The following is a 17210-nucleotide window of genomic DNA, read 5'->3' as shown; positions in this document are numbered from 1 at the left end:
AAAAAACAGTGATTTAAGGGAAAAAAAGAAAGGATTTGTAGCTGATTCTTTGTATGACTTATTTGCCTTTTTTTGTTCTGTGATGTCACAGACAAAGAATCACAGAGAATCACTAAGGACCTCAGCATGGGGGAGACAGGCCACCATGCTCACTTCAAGTTTGTCAGCTTTGTAGTAGCGAAATTTCATAAAACCTTGTTTTCTTTACCTCTACACTGATCTTCCTGGAGTGTTTTACTGTTCCCAGTGACATTCACCTGAAGCAAATCTGGAAAATACCTAATGTACACTTCTCCCCTCCCTTTCTGTTTGTGTAGATGTGGAGTGCTGCCCCACGAGATGTGCAGGACTGTTTGCAAGTCCTTTAAGTTGCCTCTGGCTGATGATGATCTGCAAGCTTTACTGACCATGTAAGTTAAGGGCAGATAGCATGACCTTCATACACGGGTGCAAATCAATGCTAAGTATCTACTGCAGACCCAGCTCTTAAGAATTTGTCATTTATATAATATTAATCATTTCACGATGCTAACTTTGTCCCTATACACATGTAGACTTTTCTATTCATAGAATATTTATAATCAAATGAGGTGCATCTGTCTTAGCAACTTCTCTTCATTTTGTCTGGGTTTTGCCAGAATTCTATGGAATTAGTCCTATGGGAATCAGCTACTGACATTTCTCATTATCAGTGAAATTCACTTTTTTTGTATTAGTTGTTCTTGTGCATATATAAGGTAAAACCAGTAATTTTATGAAAGCATATTATGTGAGTTTTGAGAAAGATACCACGACGAATAAAATAATATGTCCTTGAATCAAGTAGGCAGCATCAGTAGTAAATAAAAGCGGTTTGCTACTCCTATTAATCTTACCTGAAACATAGTTTATTATAATTTTTGAAAAGGAAGAGAAGTGTTGGCATGGTTTAGGTATTTTTCCATAGCACATTTAATCATTTTGAAACAAATTACTTGGCTAGCTGTATTAATGGGAATAGAAGTGAGAAGAGCTAGTATTAAGTGCACTTGTGTTAAAGGCTAGAGTTCAGAGTAACCTGTGGTGTTTTGAACACTCATGTCATGTTGAGTTTGGTTTTCACGGCCAGATTTTCTGGTAATAGGTTTAAATGCATGCTCATTGGTCTTTTCTTTCCCTTGTGGGAAATCCTTATGTTTCGTCTGTGCCTTCATACTGCGTTAAAAGCAGGAGCAGGTCTTGTCTTCTGTCATTTTTAGATGCTTTCAGGTAGATACGCTTCTTGGTTTCAGAAGGCATTGCAAACTAAGCATCTGGATTTAACAAACTCTTGTCAGGCAGAAATGTGGAATCCATTTTAATAAAGCATCTTCGTACTGCAAGCAAGACTTGCTACTTAAATCAGTATCAACAAGACGCTTTAAGAAGCCTAAGGGGGCTACTTTTCACAAAGCCCCCGTTTCCAGACCAAAAACTTTCAGAATAGTTCCCGGCAGTAGCCAGATAGACAACTTTGGCAATTTGTTTGCCGTTCATGACTTCTGGCGGTTAGATTACAAGCGTTAGTCATCAGAAGCATGTCTGAATTTTAGCATTAATCTAAAACTCATTTTTTAGAACTCCTGCTAAGCTGCCAAACACAAAAAGTGTTGAAGGACAGTTGACATCCTGTGTTAGACAAGGGGTTCTCATGTTTTCCACTTCATAAAGGCTGAAATTGAATAGATGCACAGACAAGGGACTGGAGGTTTTCCTTTTTGTACTAACTCAATGCTGATGAAAAACAGACAAGTCTGACACATCATAGGCTCCAGAGGTGTGTTTATTTGTGAATTTATACCACGGTTTTGTGAGATGAACCTCTTCTCTCATGAAGAGTTTCAGTGTAGGCGGTTAAAAAGAAAAAGCCCAGTATATTATAATAAAAATTAGAGATAAGCTTAGAAGTGAAGGGTGAGACTAAGGGCAGGATTTCACCCAGATTTAGCCAGGTGCCTGTGACAGCTGAATTAGGATTCAGCCACTGTAGGTTCTTTCTGTAGGCGATGGAGAAGGAGAGAGTCACCTCCTCAGCCTGTATAAGAGCTGGATTTCTAAATTACCCTCCATTTTCCTTTGTTCCTGAAGGGGCTGTGGCCAGCCTGTATTGCAGATTTCTGTGTGAAAAAGGTAAATGGCGTGAAGCTGGGCCTCAGAAAACAGTGTGAGAAGCACTTCATATGATGGGGTGCCATGTGTAATGCCGGTTGTAAGTTACAGTATCAGCTGCATTGAAAGGTGGCAGTTTGTGTGGTGAGTCACTGCACTGCAGGTAAGAAGGAAGATTGTTACATTCTTAATAATGTGTGCAGTTGGCACTGCTTGGTAAGATTATTGTTTCATGAGGGTGCAGAGTCAGGGAAAGATGTTTTTGAAGTCTATTTAATAGGAGTTAGTTTCCGGTAATCTGGACATCAAGGAGTAGAGTTGGCTGGATGAGATTTAGACTTTTCCTTTCCTCTTGCTTCCTGTAGTTTTCTTTGAGACTGACGAATCATGAAACAGGCAGGTTTATTGTTAATGAAGAACAGTCTCACTCCTGGGGAGTATGCAATTCAGTGTGGGCAAAGTTTGTCAACAATAGTCTTTCCCTGATGTTTTTTGGATGAGGAAGCATGTGATTTTGTGTCCATTGATGTTTCTGAAGCAAGTGGTGGTGATGTTCCTACTGTGTGTGTCTGTATTTATAAAGGAAGAAAATGGTATGATAAAAGTTGTTGGATTGATTCCCACAAAGTCAGTATATGTGGCTAATGCACCAGCTGGACCCTATTCAGCTATAAAATGATGCTAGGCAATGTGATCAGATAATAGTTGAAGACTGGAGCTATATGTTTATTCAGCTTTGCTATCTGAGATTAGGTGGCAAAGACTTTCTGTAAGACTTAATGGTTCTATTTTTCCATTTTGAAAGGTAATACTCTTAAAGTATTTATTATTTACATTTGTAAATTATACTGCAATGATCTGTCACTTATTAATAAAAGCACAGGATGGGGTTAGAAGTTACTGTCTAATTTTCTGGTCACCTCCAGATGACCCAAAACTTTGTTTACTGTACCCAAAGACCATTCAGTTTCCACAGAGTGTAGGGAGTATTAGCACAAAGACTAAGGTTTCATAAGAGGCTTTCATATTGTCTGTCTAGACTAAACGTATATTTTTAATTGTGAGATGGTGAAATAGTAGGATTTAGGTACCCAACAATGTGTCCATTTTTTCCAGTTTACCTGAGCTGCCTTGTTAAAAAGTATTTCATTTCTCCATCAGCATTTTCTCACTTTTCGTTTTTTAATCAGAGAACAATACAGACTTTTAATCACAATGTATTAAGCAATGCAGATGGTACACAATTGTTTCTGCCAGAAGGCTACGGTAGTCATTATAAACATGTCTTTAAATTTATGTAGGCATAATGAACAATTATAGGTTTTTTAATAAATAAATGTTGCTAAGTGCTTAAGTAATGAATTTAGGGTTTTTTTTCTGTAATTTTTATTTACTGCAATGCTAAATGTATGTTAACAAGGACTTAAAAAGATGCAGTCCTTTCTCAGAGGGTGTATAAACAGCTGGCAGATAAGGAAAGAAAAAATGAAGGGAAGAAAGAACGGATGACAAGTTCACAAGTATTACACGTTGATTGTTCCGCGTTAGTTTAGTTGTTAAGTGTATGTCCCTGGTTTTTAAAATGTGTCTTTTAATTTCTGTAAAAAGCGGCTGTGTATTTCTTCACCTCTCCACAGTGCCAGGGTGAGTCTGTTGGACTCTGCAGGGGGGCTTGTGGTTTTGAAGAATTTAGTCCCTAGTGTCTCGGGTAGCAGTGCCTGATAACAACGAGCCTCCTACATGGTCATCCCAGTTCCCGAGTCACTAATAGGCCAGGCCAGGCCACTCCTGCCTGCGCAGTTTTTCCCTGATTTGTGGCAGGATATTTTTTTACCTAGTTGCCTACCTGTAATTTTTTTTTAGGGCCGACCTGTTTCTTTCAGGAAGCAAACCCTCTTGTCCTGCTACAGCGAGTGTCCTGGTAGCAGGAGCAAGGTTGGAAATGGTCACAAGAGCTTTCTCCTGCACTCTGTCTTCCGCTCGTTACCTTTCATGCCTGCAACTCCCTGTACCATTTGTGCTGAAAAGACTCTCTAGCATTACTGTTTTGTTCTGTTAAAAGAAACTATTTTTGTTGTTCAACTTGCTGAGGAACTGATGGTTCAATTTATAGTTGTTCAAGATGTGAATAAATGCATACACAAGATGGTAGCCGTTACTTAATTCATACTGAACAGCTGCATAGACTTGTCTGTGCTTGCTGGTTTAAGTCTTTTCATATGAGCAGTTTATGACAATTTACACATTACACAGAGACCATCAAACTGGCTGAAGAATCCCAAAATTTTATCTAAGATTAAAGCAGCATGATGCTTCTCCTCTATTATTATCAGATTAACTTCTTAGTAACTGTGATTAAAAACTAAGGAATTAGAAAAACCACTGCATGTATATTAACTTTTCACATAAATGTTTGGTTTACAGATTTCTTGATGGGAAAGAAAAATATTAGTAAGTAGTCTTTACTCACCAAATCAACTCAGGAATGGTCGTAATGTGATTTAACGAGATTTGTCACATGTCTGGAGTATTTAATTATGAATATATTTTTAGAAGCAGAAATGTGCAATTATTTCTGTAATGTCAAAGGAAAAAAAAGCTCTGCAAACTAAGATAGGGATGGGGGAGTGACTTTCCTAGTCTAAGATCACATGCATTGGTGAAGTCGTAGGGCAAAAATGAAGGGAAGAATGATTTCAAGAGATCTTTGTTGCATCTTCTTGATAAGACAAATCTAATTTCCTTTCCTGAAGAGCACTGTCAGTTTCAGTCATATTAACCCCAGCCACTGAAATGTATGACATCCCTGTCCTAATAATGCACAAATTGATAACATCTTCTCAGTCCATCTGGATACTCTGTGCCAAATTGCAAAGTGTGTGCTTTTAGTAGATTGGTACAGTAAGTCACAGCAGGAAAGAGGTCTAAAGAGTAGATCTATTTTTTTTTTTTTTTTCCTGGATTATTTTAGAGTAATATTTTAAGCTGCTTTCTGTAGCTATTTAAATATGGGATTTTGGAATTCCATTTCCTCTGCCCATGTTAAAATCTTTGTTTATAGTTAACTTCATGCCCACGTTGTCATCTCAGTTTGCTAGTGCTGTCACATCAAAAGACTTTTCCCTCTGTTAATATTTGCTGAAAGCAGAAGCAATGCTTTCCTTGACTTCATTGCCTCAACATAAAGTTTAAGTAGTTACACACCTTCATTTGTTCTTTATTTAAAAATCCTGCTTATACACCTCTGCGTCTTGGCAGTAGACTTAATCTTTTGACTTTTGACGACAAGTCAAAGATAAATAAATACATAGTAAAATAAAAAAATAATTGTCATTATTGTTCTGAAATTCAAAATCTGTGTGCCGCAGGTTTTTTCCAAGAGGTATAAGGTTTTATATTGTCTTCTTACTTCTGATGCAAAACTCCTTTCTTCTCCCAATTGCCACCTGCAAAAAACCTGAAACAAACAAGAACACCGTAGAAGTGGGAATGATAATTTTCTTGCCTATTGGATATATTCCCCAGAAGTAAGACTTTATGAAAATGTTAACTTGCGTGTGAGCTATTACAAAGAAGCAAGCTATCATAGGAGGGTTTTTCATGGCAATGTTTCAGGCTCCTCTTTAACATTAGTAACAGTAGCATTCTTTTCTGACTTTGCTTTCATCTGCAGCATAACTCACTGTACTTAACATTCCAGTTTATCGCTATCATCTCTGTTTACAGCTCTCAGTATATTTTATTATTATCTGCCCTGCTGACTATTAAATGAAAGGTGTGGGGGGAGGAGAAGAGGCTGAGTTGCAGTTTATTGCAGTTTATTTTTGTCACTAGATTTATTTCTCCTCTTCTCCTGTATTTTTTCCAAGTTTGTGCTGTAAATTCTCCCTTAAAGTATCTTCATGCTTAATTTTTACCAGAACCCTCTGCAGTGACTGAAGGGTTTTGAGGCCCATGTTTTGTGCAGTGCTATTTCTTTAAGAACAAGATAAAATGTTTTTCTGAAAGACTTGTTTCCTGGAGATGGTCTTGCTCCTGTGCAATAGTATTTGTCTCACCAGATTACACAGCAGAATTATTTAACCTGATGTTTCCCATCAAAGAATAGGTATTGAGTCTTGCTACTTGTGTGTGGCTCTCAGTGGACCCCAGTGAAGCACAGACACTTCCAGGGTGTGCTTATATGCCTAAACCAGGTCCCTTTTATATGTAGGTGGTGTTAGGTGAGGCAGATGTCATTCACAGAAGCTGCTAGTGCAGTATTTATAGCAGAGCAGTTAACCTGTCCATTTCAAGAACGATTTGCATGGTAGCTTCACCTTGCAGGTATCTTTCAAGCATTTGACTAGTCCCACTGAAATAACAGTGGTTCCCAAGTGTCTTAATCCCCTAAGTGTTCTGCTGAGTCGAGGATTTTGTTTCTGAAGCTGCTTCATCCAAATCAATGGCAGAAGGATGACGTGGCTTACAAATCTGCTCCCATGGGGTTTATTAGTGCAGGGTAATAATTTTAGAAATTTGAGGGAGGGAGCTAGCGTGTTACAAATGTACCTGTAGACCTTAACTGGCAGTGTATATATCTTCATGCATTCAGGGGACCCTCATAACTGACACAAATATATATTTATTCCATAGAAATAAAGAACAGTGCTGTAAAACAACCACCAAATGACAAGGCTTGTGATTTTTAAGTCTGGCTGTTATTTGATAGGTCAGAGAGCTGTGTGTTTGTCAGTTGTGAATTGATCCCAAGGTGTGTGCAAACAGCATTTTTAAACGATTGCTTATTTTCAGAAAATTATTTTAGAAGCCATATAAAGCTGGTCAGTTGTGTTATAGCACATCTCGTATCATTCTACCTGTTTCTTTTCTACACAAAGGAATCATACACTGATCATCCCAACACTATGTTTATCACCCAGTGTGAGATTCTAGCATTGGAAAAGGTTGGGCAATGCTTTAAAAGTAAAATTAAATTAGTTGAAATGTAATAAACCTTAAAGAACTTCAATTCTACTATGAGAGACAATAATAAAGTGTAAGAATATGGAATAGAATGGATGATGTAGAAGTCCTGACAGTTTGGTAGTGTTTTTCTGTACTCCTGCCGGTGTTCGATAATAAAGGAGAAAAAAATTATTATGCAAAAGGTAATGTATTAATATGCTGTGGATAACATGATACAACTTTGTTAAAAGCGTCCCTTAACCTTGAGTCATCTTACGGATATTCTGCTTAGGTTTGAAGATGACCGTAAGCAAGTGGAATATAAAAAGTTTGTGGATGGGCTGAACTGGAGGAAGAATCAAATCCCTGCTTTCCAGACAATAAAGGTTCCTCTCAAGGTAAAACCAGCGTATCTGAGCAAAGGAACAGTACAGTACATTGAAAATTGTAAATTGTACATTGTAAATTGTCCATCTTTAACAGGAGTGCTTTATCCAATGGAGGCCACAACAGTTTTCATATTTGCATATTTGTGCCTGTTTTCTTCAAGTAATTAATTTTTTCTCGGAGGTCTAGAATGAAGCAGAGAAGTCAAGCAGGGATGAGGACCCTGCAGCACCCCCCGTGCCTAATAGGTGTCACATCTCTGTGACATTTTTCTAGAAGAAAAAAAAAAAGGAGGGGAAACAGGTGTGTTTGTCCATGAACAATGGGTGTGAATACCTCTTCACCCACAAATATCATTGTCGCATGTCAAACGATCTGTTCGCTTGCTGAGATAGTCAGGAAATACTTTAAACTCCACTGACACTGCAGAAAATAGCTATGTATTTTTAATCACTCCACAGAAACTTGTGCATAATACACCACATCACTGGTAGGCGTACAGCAAGAGCAGTATTGATGGATCAACTTTGTATATCTCCACCAGCCCGCTACTTAGGGTGAATAAAAATACGGCATCAACAAACTGCAGAGATTAATCTGATCTTGCCATCTTGTGCTGAATGGAACATTTTAAGATTGATGGTGCATAAGACAATTATGCTGATTTTTAAAAACTTCGTAACAGATAAATCCAAAGCCCTTCTGCCAACACGTAGTTTTGCTGTTCTGGCCTAGCCAATGTGTTGCTGTGCTTGTACAGAATGTGTTTGACTGTATTCAGACCATTTGAAACAGCATTCCTTTAAATTCAAGTTCAACAGTGACATAGTTTAAACCAGTATTCCTCAGGCACTGTGCTATTAACCTGACTCCTCTCTCTTATTCGGCTTACCAGCCCTTTCCTCTGTAGCATCTCAAACTGTCGGTGATGTCTAATGAGGGCCCAGTGCTGCTGTTTGCTCTGCTTTCCGTGGTGGTTTATTTTTCACTTTGTCATTGAGAAGAATTTTTCCATCTTGTACAGATAAAATCAAAGCCCTTCCACATGTTTTATACAGCAGTCCTGTGGTTCAAAGTGTGCATTAGGTTTTGCTCAGTGGGTATTCTTTGTTTTTACAGAAGAATTCTGTGCTTGAGTTATAACTCAGTATTTAAACAGCGACTGCTCTCAGGAGATTGTGTCAGGATAAGGGTCTTCATGAGCTTCAGTACCACAGAAGCAAAAAGAAGGTCAGAGCCTGTGCCTGGAGGATTTTTGCCTTGAAGATGGTGTTAAGCTCTGTACCAAAAAGCAAGGGTCAAAGAAGCAGAGGCACAGATACACTTGCTGTTGAATGTGTTTGACCATTTTTTTCCCCTCACAGAATGGCTCATCTGGCCATTGAGCATGACCTGATTTCTGGCAGGTGAGGGAAGGAGATGGTTCCTACAGGGTGAAGGTGGGGTGCAAGTGGCAGTGGAGCCAAGAGGCAGCCCTCACAAGTTGAAGGTGTGGAGCAAAATGTTCTTGTGAAACAACCAGGAGGTTGAAGTGGACATTTGTGGTGAAACCTATGTTCTGATCAGCATAAGGGATGAGGTTTTGTTTGGGTATGAAGAAGATGTTACCTTTGCTTGGAGGACAGCCAGTGGGAGTGGCTGGTGCCTAAGAGCCCCAGCTGAGAAAACGGTACATGGCGTTATGGGAGGAAAGTTACAGCTGAAATCAAAAAGAAAGAAAGAGCACCAATAGAAATTATAATTAGTCATCATCATGCTGTGATAATGAGTTCCTCATCAGCTCCAAAGCCTTGCTGTAAGTATCGTACTGACATATAGCACCAGTATAGTTTACTGACGATATTATTTTACTGACTTAGTTATTTTCTTAGTTAGCTGCAATACCTGGGCCATCTTTGGTACAGTACAAGGATATTTCAATGAAGATCAATATGAAATAGAAAAAAATCAGAGAAAGAAGGAATTGAAGTCTTGTTCAAATTTAGAATCCAATTGTCATTCTGTTCATGGCTTACCATGAATTAACAGCAATATTTTGGAGCTACAGTACCCGTATTTGACAGATAGATTTCAGCAACAGTGTTGTGCTTGTTTAGCTGACTTTTTTCTTCTTTCTCTCTCGGTCTCTCTCACTATTTTGTGTGATTTTTGATGTTGAGTCATGGATGATTTGTGAGACTTTCAAGTGTAAGCACCTTACTGAAGAAAACACAGCATTATTTAATTTGAAAATATCTGCGAAAGGGCTAATGATAGAAAATATCTTTAATATTCCGCAAGATTGATCAAAATATGCATGTAATAATAGTAATAATAATCTTTTAAGAGGATGTGCTTTATATAGGTCCGCTTTTTCACAGATTTGTATGTGGAAATGAAACAGCTCATTCAATCTTATGTTGACCAGCTTTTAATTACTCTTGTTTTCAGTATTGTATTCTAAGATATTCTCTGGGTTACTGATTTCAGAATGAAGATGACTGGAGTGGACAACCACCATTCCTTCCTGTGAAAGGGATCAAATACTTACCTCTTCTGGAAGACCTGTTTGGCAAGGAAGACTGCCTCTGTATTAGTGTTTCAGCTCCAAAGCTTCCTTAGACAGATACTGAAAACATCCTTTGTAAAACAAAAAAAAATCAGATATAGGTTTTATTGCATTTAATTTCTTATTCCAACATAGATGTGTACTTCGTGTGTTTTTGTAACTCCTTCTAAATCAACAGTACTCTTTCATACTTATACAAGCATAATTAAAACTGTATCCTCTAATCTTTGTGTCTGGTTATAAGGAGACTTTAAAAGTATTGAGAAATCTTTGAGTCAAACAGAGCAAAATCTGACTGACCCTGCTTTATTCTGCAAATAAAAGTTGTTGCATGACCTCTTAAAATATTCCGTCGGACTATATTGGCGCAATATGATAATTCCATTCAAATTTCCTCTCTTGCTTTTTAGCTTATATCTGTGTCTTTGCTATATTCCTGTGGTGATGCTTAAGCACTGTTTGTGTCAAAATTTGTTATTTTATGGAGGAAATACTATCAAGGTTTTAGCACAGTATAAAGTTGCTCTGGTGTCAGAGATAATTATAGCCATCCAATGTAGAAGTAAATATTTTGCTATCACGGCACGGAAGCTATCAGTTCTTGCTTTTTTTTTTTTTTAAATGTGACTCAGATTAGTAGCCACCAAAGTTTACTTCAGTGAGACATGTATGAAGAGAAGGTGTTTCAGTACAATTTGCAGTAGCACTGTCCTTGCCCTTTGAAAATTTATTTGTGCTTTTCTCTTTGCTCAAAGTCACGATGACTAAATGGAGTTCCTGTAATCATCTTTGTATCTTTTTAAGCTTATGCCAGCTCAAAGGCATGATTAGATCTGAATTTACTGCACACTTTTGTGAGAGAAGTAATGACTCCAGTTTAAAGAATAGAAGAGCTAAGGTGAAGGGGGGAGCTGACTCATCCGTGGAGATTCCACAGGGGAAGGGAAAGAAGTCTGAGCCAGCACAGCTCTGCTGGTGGCTGGGAAACTCACACATTCAGTAGATTGAGAACCCTGCACTTATTTGTAATCTGAAATTATAATTCAGGGAGAAAAAGTGTTTGATTTAGAAGGATGAGAATTCAAAATGTCTAAATCCCCAAACTGAGGGAAAGACAGTAGTTCAAAGAGTAACAATTAATTAAGTCTGTATCTTTTTGGAAACTTGGATATCCCTTTTAGAATTATGATTCCATTTAGAAATACCTTTCTGCACTTTTGCGTGATAGTGTAAGTGAAATTTTTAATTCCATGTCTTCTCTCTAGCCCCCCTGGCTACTGAGAAGAATTTCTTTTCCCTCCATATGGCAGAATATGAAGCTTTTGGCAGGTTTTTACCTTTTTTCTAAGCAAAAAAGGACTTGAGTGAAGGCACAATTATGTGTGTTGCTGCTACTTAGGAAGAGGTTTGCAATAAAATGGGTAAGTGATGGTCTGTGTCCAGGGGGTTCAAAGAGAAAACTGTGAAAACTTGTTAAAAGTGCTACAAGTTGTAGACAAGACTGTGTACTGCTTTTTGATCTGAAAGGAGAAAATGGTTTCTTACATGACAAGGAAAATGTCTGACCATGGGGATAGTGTCAGGAGCCAAAACCATAACAACTTGTGTTTGAAGCCAGTTTGATGAAAGCTGAAGATTTTTAAAACATGCCACCAAGACTGAGCTTGACACTCAGGGCCGTTGCCCTTGTAAATTTTTAATGTTCCCAGAGTTCAGAAGCATATGTTTCAGCTGTGGAAATCTTGTACAGCTGAGGGTTTCCAAGAAAGAGTGACTCTGAACATTTAGAACTTCCCAAGTAGCTTTTAGAGATGGGAAATTCACTGCAGTTTGTTTTCCTTTGTATATAGAACAAAAAGGAGCTGCTTTTCAGGAAAAAAAAAAAAAAAAGGAAAAAAAAAAGTACAAGAAATATAATTTCCTATAATTTCATGTGGAACCCCGTGTATAGGTCTGGTCCGTTATAGTCTGGTCTGGTCTGATCATGGTCAAGAAAAGCGACTGCAAACTGAAACCTGTGCAGAGAACTAGAAAGGTGACCGAGAGAATGGAGATAAGAAAGGAAACTAAAGGAGCTTGGCTTATTTAGTGAAATAAAATGGAGTCTCAGAGAGACTTCAGAGAGAGAGAGACTTCTCTCAGAGATTTCTGACTGCTCTCTGTAAATACATTATGGCCAGGCGAGGAAAATAATCTGTTTCAGTTAAGAACATTGGTAGTCTAAGAACAAATAGATATAATTGCCACAAATAAATTTAAACTGAACAAAAGGTGGCTTCTCACTTCTAAAATAACGAGGGTCTCAAACAGCCTTCCAAGATGAAAGTACTCAGTTTTAAGGTTGAGATGGGTCATCTGATGACAGTAATTTTAGGATGTTTATTAATACCCTTCTGAATTGTTATTCTCACTTCTTTTTCTCCTCTTTTCCCATGCACCTTGCATAACCCTGATGAGCACAAAAGTTTCTCCTAGGATCAGAGCAGACAGGACCTGAAAATATTTTCAGTGCCTGTCACTGTGCTTACAATGTGTCATATGCTGTGGTCTGATGTGTTATAAACACTTTTCACCAGGTTTTCTTTTTTACAAGCAGCAGTGCTTCCAGAAGGGAAAGCCCTAGCCAATGAGCAGTCCAATAATACTCCTTGTATAATGTGACTTACAGCATATGTTGCCCAGAATATTTCAACTTCTCCTCTAATCCTGCCACCGGCTTCTTCTCTCTTTTCACGTTGCTGATGAGGGGCCTGAATGAAGACAATACCACAAGATTATGTTTCAAGATGGCAGGAGGCCACAGCTCTAAAGCATGCATCGCATAAAGGGGAAGGCAGCCCTCACAGTTGCCATTAATCTCAGCTCTCGATCTCTGTAGGGGAGCCAAAGATATCTTCTTTCCACAAGTATCTATGCTGTCCACGGCAGGAGCGAAGAGATTCACATTACAGTACCGGCTCCCCATCTCACTGCTGGGGTCTGCTGCATGTTCAGTGCTAATTTTTATTTCCTCAACTTGGCATTTGAGAACAAGAGGCTTCAAGTTCTCCGGAATAGCTGCTGCTGCAAGCAAATGGCAGGCTGCAAAGAGGACCAGTCCTCGTGTGCAGGTGGTGCGCTGGTGAGCTCATGGCCTCGCATCAGCTTCTGCTTCTGAGCAGTTCAGGCCTGCTGTGGTCATCAGCACATGGGCCCCCTCAGACATGGTAGCCCCAGGCAGCTGTAGACAATCTGTGGACAAAACTGAAGTTCCTCACCGCGCAATATTTTCCTGTGTCCTGCCTATCATACAGACATCTACTGTGTTTTTCTAGACAGCCATTCGTACTGACAGCAGACAGATGTTCATCTACGTAAATGAAAAGATGTTGAAGTCCTCCTTCTGCATTTGTCCCTTGTGTGCTGACGTGAGTTGATCCTACTTCAGTTGACTCCTATGTCTGCTCTCTCTGTCTTGTCCTTTTAGTCCAGGAGACACTGCTGTCTCCCAGAGGTGAACTTCCTGTGGGAACACTGCAAGGATCCTGATTCCACAATAACGAAAAGACTGGATGTTTTCAGTGACTTGACAGCATTCAGAGAAAAGCAGTCCATATATCACTAATAGTAATTCACTGGTCTCTTGCTTGCTGGACCCTTCTATGTGTTCCCGTGGTTCGAGACATGGAACTAATCATTAGAAGAATTTTCCAGTTTTTAACATCTGGTAGTCATATGTAAGTTATTCAGTGACATGGAGGGAAACTAGTTCTTTGAGCAATAATGTCCTATACCCTCAGTAACTTACCCAGTGCGTATTTACTCGTGGCATTTCTTCCTCCTTGAGGTGGCTTAGCCAGGAAGCCCCAGTACAATGAGAAAAACAAAACGGCAGCATGTTTGTAAAGAAGCTACTATATCAGGAGGAAAAAATACCACAATCTGAGCTCAGTCAGATTTTTAAAATTATTTTTAGGTTTTAGGGGGCAGCATAGATAACATTTGAGAGAAAACTATTTTGAAAGAAGACTTTCTAAATTACTGTTTGCTCTGAATTAATTTATTGTTGTTTGCTTAGGCTGGTGACTCAGACCCAGTCAGAAACAGCACTCATGTTTTAGGCAATGGTCAAACAAGCCAGACAGGGTGTGGGGGAAAGTCCGTGTCCCTACCGATTTCCAAGGTAAAGTTTAAAACCAGTGAGGGAGCATAACCAAGATGAGGAAGGAAGTTAATGTAGATATAATATGTTAAGGTTGTAGATTGATTATATAAACTCTTTCTCTATTCAGTTGGTCATTTCTGAATAATTTGGAACTTTCTTCTGGTATGTATTACACTCCTCATCTGCTCTTCACCCTAGCCATCTGTCCTCTTTGCTCTCCTCTTTTGTCAGGCTAGTTTCATATTGAGACCTACAGACAAAGAGAAGTAAAGAAGATGATTCACAAACTTCTTCGAAATCTGATGCAAATCCCTGGCAAGCAGCATGGTGGGATGATCTGTAGCAGCAAAAATTCATTGTGTCACCTAACAGTACTTGAGAGAGCTCCCACTTTCAAAGGCAAATCCGCCAGAAGAATGGCGTTGTCTTGAAAGACAAGAGGAAGACTTTTTGTAGAGCTGCGGTGGCACAGGTGGGACAAAGCCTCCTCTAAACTAGCGTGAGGTTTATGGGTGAGACTTTATGTCCCTTGCCTGCAGATGTCTACAGTGCAGATGTCTGTACCTGCCCTAGCTCTCTGGATCCCTTACTTGCCAATGGAAGGGCGATGGGCACCTCTAGGGAGTGACTAACCTACAGGAATATCTGCAGGAGGCCCGCACACCGCCCCTCCCTCTGCACTGACTGTGAAGGGATTTAAAACAACTAGCTAAACGTGGGTGTTTGCATTGCTGTCGGGTGAGATGAATCCCACCCTTGGGTCCACCAGCATTGCCAGAGGAGCACTGAGCTGGTGGCTGGCTGCTCCCCACCCTTGCTGCAGGTTGCAGCCACACTGCAGTGAGCACAGTGCGTGTAGGAAGGGCTGAGCTTCAGCCGGGTGTGGGTAGTCCGGGTTGAGCTGGGCAGACAGGTCAGAGGAGAGTGTGGGTCCATGCTATATGCTGGCAGTGCATGTAGTCCTTCTCATGGGGTATTCTGGAGCTCAGGCTGAGCAGAGGCTCGGTGCCATGCTTAGCAGGTGGACCTGACTGTCTTCAGTGAGCTTGACTCAGGCTCTGGCCAGTGGGTCTTGGTCCAATTTCACTCCATCCAGGTAAACAGGACATCTGGGTTGATTTAAATGGAATGATGATTTCTCTTGTTAGAGCTCTCTCAGAATGTAATTTAGCAAAGTATTTAAGCGCATGCATAAGACTGTCCCTTTTGCACAAAGCCACTCGAGCGTGTGCAGGTGGCTTGCTAAAATCCGTCAAATAAAGCGCTGGTGGAAATGCTTTCCTGACAAAGAGGAGTTCCTCATTTGAGGCATTTAGGAATTAAATCATTGTAATAAAAAACCTCACCATACGAGAAGGTAGCAGTGAAAGGAGGTAATACAGAATTGCCTGGACATGTTTATACAGGCTATATATTGTGGGTTGTTATTGTAGTTCTTTTGCAATATACGCTAGCAATTAGCAATTAAATTCCCATTATGGGATCATGTTGGTAATTGAGATAAACTGTAAGTGTGTAACTGTTTTAAACCTTTCTTTTAACTAACCCAAATACTGTAGTACTTATATAATTTAGAGATAATATCCCCATTAGTAGAGTTTATGACTCAATAAACAGCTCCCACAAGTTCATAAAAGCCAAAACCATAAACACCAGGACTATTAATGCAATAGAAATTCTGTGCCTCCCTCTTTTCTTGGTGGTCTAGATAGAGCAAAGGGAAATGCTATCTCAGAAAAAAAACATTTATTCTGGCTATATAAATATAAATGAATTGTCTTAAAACCCATCTGGAAATTTCCTCTCCGCCCCATGTCCCAGGTGGTCTGGCAACAGTGATGCATTCTGCTTTTGTCTGCCGGCAAGAGCAAGAGCTCCCATTTGAAATCTTTTAGATGAAAGGATTGCATGTAAAAACGCTGGTGGTATCCTCACCCTGCCTCTCCCTTCTGGAGAAATGGGAACAAAATTTTCTCTAGAGTTGGGTTGCAGTGTACTTTTCTATTATTAGTAGTATTTTTTTAAAGGAAAAGCCTCATTGGAGTGCCTGGACTTCACAGTTTGTAACCTCTCTGCTGCTGGCACTTTTTTCCCCATTTTGACAGCTAAATGAGTTTTAGGGAAGAGCGTCTGCTTGCCTGGAGGTTAATACAAGCAGAGCTTTTGTAGCTCGAGCTTCTTTCCATTTGGAGCTGAGGGAAGTGATTAATTAAGCCATTCGCAACAAAAAAAATGAACCCTTTCCTTTGTCTGAAAGAGCTTTGTTTTGCAGTGTGGTAGGGCGCCGTTCTGCTTAGCAAGTCGTTGCACAATGAACCACCTCTATCTGGTCACTTTGCTGCTGGAGAACATTTCTTCCTGTGCTGTTAAAATCGTATTCTTTGAGATCATTAAAATGCAGGAAGTTTTTGTCATCGCTAGCTGGCTGGGTTCAAGTGGATATGAAAAGCTGGAGGTTCTCAGCAGAGCCACTGCTTTTGCCCTCCCTCTCCCAGTAGGTAGGTAGCTACCCAGTAGGTAGGTAGCTACCCAGTAGGTAATGCATCCTGGGATGAAACACATGGTTTTAACTTGTTTTGTTGTTGCATCACGTCTTCTGTTTCTGCCACTTTTGTGTGAGAGCTTGTTTCCAGAGTAAGCATCCTAAGTGGCTGTTGAGAATCTGTCACCTCGCGGCTGCTGGATTCCTGGCCTTGATGCCTAGGAGGGAGTTTGGCCTTTAGGAGCCCAGGAAAGTTCATTTTCTCAAAAGGCAGAAACTCAGACATTTTGTTCTGTGGAAGCCTGATAAGTAGTGAGCAAATATGGCTTCTCTTGGGCTTCGTGCCATTTGCATTTCACTCGCCTTCCCAGTTTATCCTGAAGTTTTAAGTTTCCATAACAATGGTATCAAACAGGGAGGCACTCCCTCAGGAATGTGCCTGCCCACTCTCGCCCCACAGTATCGAAGCAGGTTCAGAGATGCTCCTTTTGACTCCCTGTTGGCAACCACATAATGAAGACAACCCAAGACCCAAAGCGAATCAAATCTTCGAATTAGAAAGACTCATCATCTTA

The 17210-nt window shown here is 39.8% G+C and overlaps 1 protein-coding gene across 1 annotated transcript in view; it reads left to right on the top strand.

The window, feature by feature from the left end:
* The window catches only part of EFHC2 (EF-hand domain containing 2), a 62163-nt gene extending 52101 nt beyond the window's left edge, over positions 1–10062 (top strand). Inside the window, exons 13-15 of the mRNA XM_086482170.1 lie at positions 318–410; positions 7367–7472; positions 9931–10062. Of these exons, the coding sequence (XP_086338296.1) occupies positions 318–410; positions 7367–7472; positions 9931–10062 (331 nt within the window). The remainder of the gene's footprint in view (positions 1–317; positions 411–7366; positions 7473–9930) is intronic.
* Positions 10063–17210: the final 7148 nt, after the last annotated feature.

Source organism: Leptosomus discolor, chromosome 1, assembly GCF_034619465.1.
Source record: "Leptosomus discolor isolate bLepDis1 chromosome 1, bLepDis1.hap2, whole genome shotgun sequence".
NCBI classification, from domain to species: domain Eukaryota; kingdom Metazoa; phylum Chordata; class Aves; order Leptosomiformes; family Leptosomidae; genus Leptosomus; species Leptosomus discolor.
Note: the sequence above shows the minus strand (reverse complement) of the source record. Positions and strands in the feature narration are given on the sequence as shown.